Source organism: Piliocolobus tephrosceles, chromosome 5 (assembly GCF_002776525.5).
Source record: "Piliocolobus tephrosceles isolate RC106 chromosome 5, ASM277652v3, whole genome shotgun sequence".
Classification (NCBI taxonomy): domain Eukaryota; kingdom Metazoa; phylum Chordata; class Mammalia; order Primates; family Cercopithecidae; genus Piliocolobus; species Piliocolobus tephrosceles.
Genome location: NC_045438.1, coordinates 124,582,126 through 124,587,910, shown reverse-complemented (window position 1 = coordinate 124,587,910; position 5,785 = coordinate 124,582,126). Strand labels below are relative to the sequence as shown.

At 54.7% G+C, this 5,785-nt stretch overlaps 2 protein-coding genes across 6 annotated transcripts in view; both read left to right on the top strand.

The window, feature by feature from the left end:
• Positions 1-222: 222 nt before the first annotated feature.
• Positions 223-1,538, top strand: MYMX (myomixer, myoblast fusion factor). Its single transcript, XM_023212911.2, has 2 exons — positions 223-265; positions 755-1,538. The coding sequence occupies exon 2, from the start codon at positions 777-779 to the stop codon at positions 1,029-1,031; it is 255 nt and encodes an 84-aa protein (XP_023068679.1). The 5' UTR covers positions 223-265; positions 755-776; the 3' UTR covers positions 1,032-1,538.
• Positions 1,539-2,812: 1,274 nt separating this feature from the next.
• Positions 2,813-5,785, top strand: part of SLC29A1 (solute carrier family 29 member 1 (Augustine blood group)) — a 15,039-nt gene continuing 12,066 nt past the window's right edge. For 3 of the 5 annotated variants that reach the window (XM_023212926.2, XM_023212917.2, XM_023212922.2), the window contains exon 1: positions 2,859-3,090. Coding sequence is in view for 3 of the 5 variants with exons in the window: in XM_023212917.2 (XP_023068685.1) it covers positions 3,067-3,090 (24 nt within the window). In the remaining 2 variants the exon portion in view is untranslated. Of the gene's footprint in view, positions 3,091-4,868; positions 4,969-5,785 lie in introns of all 5 variants that reach the window. The other 2 variants (XM_023212928.1, XM_023212918.2) reach the window with 2 other exon arrangements.

The window sequence follows — 5,785 nt, the reverse complement described above, 5'->3', positions numbered from 1 at the left end:
TGGGTTCCAACTCCGAGGGAAATCCTGTATATGTTCCCTGCCCTCTCCTCCCCCTAGACTGGAAGTGGGGGCCAGCCCAGCTGCCCGCTCCCCTCAAAATACCAGGTGCTAGAACACAGCTGTTTCTTCCTTGTTCCCCAACCCAGGCAGGCTGTAATTGGTGGGGCAGAGCAGGGCGGGGCTACCCCCGTGTTGAATCCACTGGGGCTATCTCCACTCCAGGCAAATCCAGCCAGAGACTGATTCTGAGCAGCAGTTCTGCCTGGTGAGAGCTGCCATGGATTGGTGGGGATAGGGGACTGGGAGGTCAGGAAGTGTCAGCAGGTCAGGGTGGATCAGGACCCCCAAAAGAAAAATTAGAATTCCCTGGAGAAGAACTCCTGCTAGACTGAGGGAGAAGGGTTAGGGAATTCCAGGGGCATGGAGGCTGTGCTGCAAGAGGAGGGGGTACTAGAGGAAGGGAGGGGCCAGGGAGCAGTAGGAATGCCTGGAGCTGGGAATGGCAAACTGTAGCTCTTGGTTTACTCTTTCCTTGGTGCAGTCTCCCTGTCTGTGCTATGGTGAGAATCTTCCTGCCTTAGCTGCCTTGCCAAGAGAAAGGGCTTCATGAAAGCAAAAATGACCTGCAAATTGAGGTCAGGAGCAGGAAGGTGTAAACTGAAGGGAGGGGGAACACCTGCCCACCCCATGTCCTTGCCAGGTGAGGTGGAAGCAAGCAGGATATGCAAGCCTAAAGTCTGTGTTGTCTTCCCAGGCACTGACTCACTGGCTCTGCCATGCCCGCGCCACTGTTCCCACTGCTGCTTCGATTGCTGCTGTCCCGTCTGCTGCTGCCTGTCGCCCGCCTGGCCCGCCAGTACCTCCTGCCCCTGCTGCGCCGATTGGCCCGCCGCCTGGGCTCCCAGGACATGCGAGACGCTTTGCTGGGCTGTCTGCTGTTCATTCTCAGCCAGCAACACTCGCCAGACGCTGGGGAGGCCTCAAGAGTGGACCGCCTGGAAAGGAGGGAGAGGTTAGGCCCCCAGAAGTGAGGCCACGAGTCCTGGCAGCAGCTGAATCCACAAAATGCTTTCTTCTGGAGGAGGATAATCCTGGCACCAGCACTGACCGAAGCCTGCCCAGTGGACAGAAGATATAGTGAAGGTTGTGCATGAGATGGATCTGCCACAGATATGCCTCTCCACTCCCAACAGAAATGTCTTTCTGGAAGAATGCCTTGCATCTAGCACGAATTGATCATTGCCCCTCTGTCCTCCAGCAGTTCCTCCCAAAGACCACTCCTAATCACCTCTGGCCTCAGGTGGGAGGGGAACTAACACCCACCCACCCCTGCCATCCCTGCAAATGAGAACATCAAGGTTCCCAATGCTTAACTGAGGGACAAATGACAATTTAGCAGAGAGGAAAGATTTGAATCCAGACTGTCTTCCAGACTCAGGACCTACCTTAAAATAATATCTGAGTTCCCTATGGAGGCAGACCTGCCTGCACAGCCCAGCACTCAGCAAGTGCTCAATAAATATTTGATTTGAATTATTTCCATGCCTTTGAAAGTCTAATCACCCAGACTGTTGCCCTGCAGAACAGTTTAACCTGGCCTGGCAGCTGGTGGGGGTGGGGGAGAGGAGAGAGGGACAATTGTACAAGGGTTTATTTTGCTACCTATTCCATTGTGGTTTCAGTCCTCACAGCCTGGAAGTTGTTTCTCCCTGCTTAGTTCCGGTCAGTATGTCACACTGTGACCCAGAAATGGCTTGAGTCTAGGAGGAAGTTTGCCTGGCTAGCGAACAGTAAGGAAGAAAATGTCCTCTAGTGAGTCTGAAGACTTCTTCAGCTAGTGGTGGTGAGAAAGAGGGGTGATACACTTGCTAAGAGACTGGGTGGGAGGCCACTCAGGGAGGCAGTGCAGAAATCCATCCCCTTGAGGGTCATCCCACCCTTGAAGAGACTGGGGGTGGGTGACTGGCCTTAAGAACTGACTTCATCATTTCCTTCTCCCTAGTGGGAGGCCCCTGAGAGGTCAAATAAGAGTTAGACCCAGAAGAGTCAATCAACATGCTTAAGGAAACACGGAAAGTACAGTCTGAGCTGGGCACAGTGGCTCATGCCTGTAATCCCAGCACTTTGGGAGGCCGAGGCAGGCGGATCACCTGAGGTTGGGAGTTCGAGACCTGCCTGACCACCATGGAGAAACCCCGTCTCTACTAAAAATACAAAATTAGCTGGGCGTAGTGACAGTATGCCTGTAATCCCAGCTCCTCCAGAGGCTGAGGCAGGAGAATCGCTTGAATCTGGGAGGCGGAGATTGCAGTGAGCCCAGATTGCGCCATTGCACTCCAACCTGGACAACGAGAGCGAAACTCCGTCTTAAAAAAAAAAAAAAAAAAAAAAGACACATTTGCATCCCAGCCTCCGGATAATTTGCTTATTGTTTCCAGGCAATAATCCTCTCTCTCTGGGTGAATGTTGGGCTCTATCTAGGTTCAGAGGATAGTGAGGAGTACAGGACCCTGTCGGGATTCCAGTCTCCTCTCCACACCTGTCAGAAAGCTTGGTTGGGGAAGAAGTGAGCCCTGAGCTGTGTGCCCCAGTCCCAGCCCTGAGGAGCTTTCGGCCAGCCGCACGCCGTCCTTCCCCACCACCCCATCGGCTTCCTTCGGGAGTCTTCAAAGCCAGTGCACGTGCTCCCAGGTCTCAGGGAGGCGACCTGGGGGAGGGGTAGAGAGAAGGGAGTCCCAGCCCCTGGGCCCGTAACCCCGTCCCTTTCCGAAGCCTCGGGTGGCCAAAGGCGCCAGCCGCCAGTCCCGGGCCCGACGGGCCCCTCCCACTGAGTCGGCTCTGCTTTCCCCGCCCCCTAGCCGTGAGGACTGGACAGAGCCGGCTGCGGAGCTCTGGGCGGGCGCTGGGGTCGCCTGTTGCAGCCTCTCTTCCGCCCGGCGGTCCGCACCGGTCAGGCCCGGCGCGGGCTGCGCTCTCCAGCCGTGGCTATGGCCCCAGCCCGGAGATGAGGAGGGAGAGAACTAGGGGCCCGCAGGCCTGGGAATTTCCGTCCCCCGCCAAGTCCGGATGCCCGCTCCACAGTCTCAGCAGGTGCGCTGGGCGGGGCCGGGGGACCTGGGGGTGGGGGCGAGGTCTGCGCTGTTCCCACGCTGCCTGGCGGGACAGGGGGCCAGTAGGGGAACCTGCTGGGCTACAGCGTCTCAGGGGAGTCAGAATCTTTGGTTTCTGGATGCGGGGCCACTTTTCTGGGACTTCAAAGGCCGTTATTAGATGACTGCCGCCCCAAACTCCCCAACCACTTACAGATGCCCCAGGAACATAGGGTAGAGGGAAGAGGTGTGGAAAATTAGGCTAGAAGACCAGCCCAGACCTAGCTGAACAAAGAATTAAGTCTTCTTGAACCCCGAGCCAGTACCCACCCTGTGAACACACCTGTCTTTACTTAAAAATGTTTGATGTTTTATTCATCATGGAGTCTTTAAAAACAAAACAGAAACAAAAACCGAGTCTTGCTCTGTTGTTCAGGCTGGAGGGCAGTGGTGTGACCACAGCTTACTGCAGCCTCGACCTCATGGACTCAAGTCATCCTCCAGACATCCTCCCACCTCAGCCTCCCAAAGTGCCAGGACCACAGGCATGTGTCAACATGCTTGGCTAATTTTTTTTTTTTTTAAGAGATAGAGTCTCCCTACTATGCCCAGGCTGGTCTTGAACTCTTAAGCTCAAGTGATTCTTCTACCTTGGCCTCCCAAAGTGCTGGGATGACAGTGTGAGCCACTGCACTTGGTATCATGGAATCTTGATTTGTAGACATTGCATTAAAACTTATTTTGGTAAGGGCCAGGCGCGGTGGCTCATGCCTGTAATCCCAGTGCTTTGGGAGGCTGAGGCAGGCGGATCACGAGGTCAGGAGCTCAAGACCAGCCTGACCAATGTGGTGAAACCCTGTCTCTACTTAAAAAAAGAAAAAAAAAAATTAGCTGGGCATGGTGGCACACGCCTGTAATTCCAGCTACTCAGGAGGCTGAGGCAGGAGAATATCTTGAACCCAGGAGGTGGAGGTTGCAGTGAGCTGAGATCACACCACTGCACTCCAGCCTGGGTGACAAAGTGAGACTCTGTCTCAAAGGAAAAAAAAAATTATTTTGGTTACACTAAAATTTATCTTTTTTTTTTTTTTTTTTTTTTTTTTTGACAAGGTCTTGCTCTGTTGCCTAGGCTGGAGTGCAATGGCAGGATGATGGCTCACTGCAGCGTCGACCTCCTGGGCTCTAGTGAACCTCCCGCCTCAGCCTCTGGAGTAGCTGGAACCACAGGCTCGAGCCACCATGCCTGGCTAATTTATTTTAACTTTTTTGTAGAGATGGGGTCTATGTTGCCCAGGCTGGTCTTGAATTCCTGGGCTCAAGTGATCCACCTGGGCCTCCCAAAGTGCTGAGATTTCAGGCATGAGCCACTGCTCCTGGCCTAAAATTTATCTTGATTAATGAGGTTTTTGGCTCCCCCTTACATTTTACAGCCCTGGCAAGTGCCTCACTGGCCTCTCCCTAGTCCCAGCCCTGTCACAAGGCCATGGAGATATAGTCACAAACACAACTGAGAACATAGACAGTCATGAGATATGTGCTGGTTACCAACCCCCAGGCCAAACAAACACTTTCAGCAAACACAGATGACTTGTTGGTGACAGCTGAGAGGACACAGGCCTGGGGAGAGAGAGGACTGTGTGTGAGGTGGTAAGTCATGCTTGGGGCCTGCCAAGTAGGGGAGGGAATCTGGGGCAAGCCACCGTCCCATATAGGGTGGTGGATAAGGTGGAGAGTAGGGGTGCAGCAGGACCAGCCCTTCCCACCCCACCCCTTCGACAGGGACCTGAGGGAGCTCAGGGAGGGAGTGAGGCCAGAAGACCAGGCAGAGACTGAAGAGAGCTGGCAAGGCCTGGCTAGAAAAACTCCAGGCAAGGCCTGTGTGAGTTGGGGCTCCCCAAGCTGTCCAGCAGGGGGCCCTGGCACCCAGCAACCTCCTCTGCTTGGGAGGTGGCTACAGAGGGGTGTGGGTGCTGGCTAGGGGCCCAGCAGGATGGATGCCAGATGGACTTCTCTCCAACAATAACAGCACTGGCTGTTGCCGTCCGCCTAGCCGGCAGGGCCCCAGTGCGGGTGGGGAGAGGAACCAGCCTTCCCCAGTCTGGCCTGAGACCCTCACCACTTCCCTCCAGTTTTCTTCCACTGCCAGTCCCCTTTGTACACAATTGCAGCCACTGGCCACCAGCCTTGCCATGCCTGGCAGATCTTCTGACCACTAGCCCTGCCACCCCCACAGACCCAGAGACCAGGAAAGGAGGGTGCGGAGCGAGGAAGGGGGCCAAGGCAGAGGGGATGGGGGGCTAGGAGAGGAAGAGAGAGAGACTGGACAAACATGAGGGCGGGAATTAGGGGATTGTGGACAGACATGAAGCCACTCTCAAGTCATGGAGCAGTGCCTAGAAAAATACCACCCAAACCCATCTTCCTGCCCTCTGGTTAGGGCTGGCGGGGATGTGGGGGATGGGTGGGGTGGGTGAGGGTTGGGAAGGAATATGTGTGTCATCTCTGTGGGGCATGGAAGCACAGGGCTGGGGACACCCATTCTGGAGTAGCTTGGGGAGAGCCACTGACCCTAAGTAGAAAAGCCACCTCTCTCCTTAGGGCTCTGTCTGTTTCTCTGGGGACAGGGTAGGACTACCTTATCCCTATGATGTGAGGTACTGCCAATTGTTTTTTTTTTTTTTTTTTTTTTTTTTTTT

Excerpts from the sequence above, each read along its gene's own strand:
- MYMX (XM_023212911.2), top strand. The coding sequence starts at position 777 with ATGCCCGCGCCACTGTTCCCACTGCTGCTTCGATTGCTGCTGTCCCGT.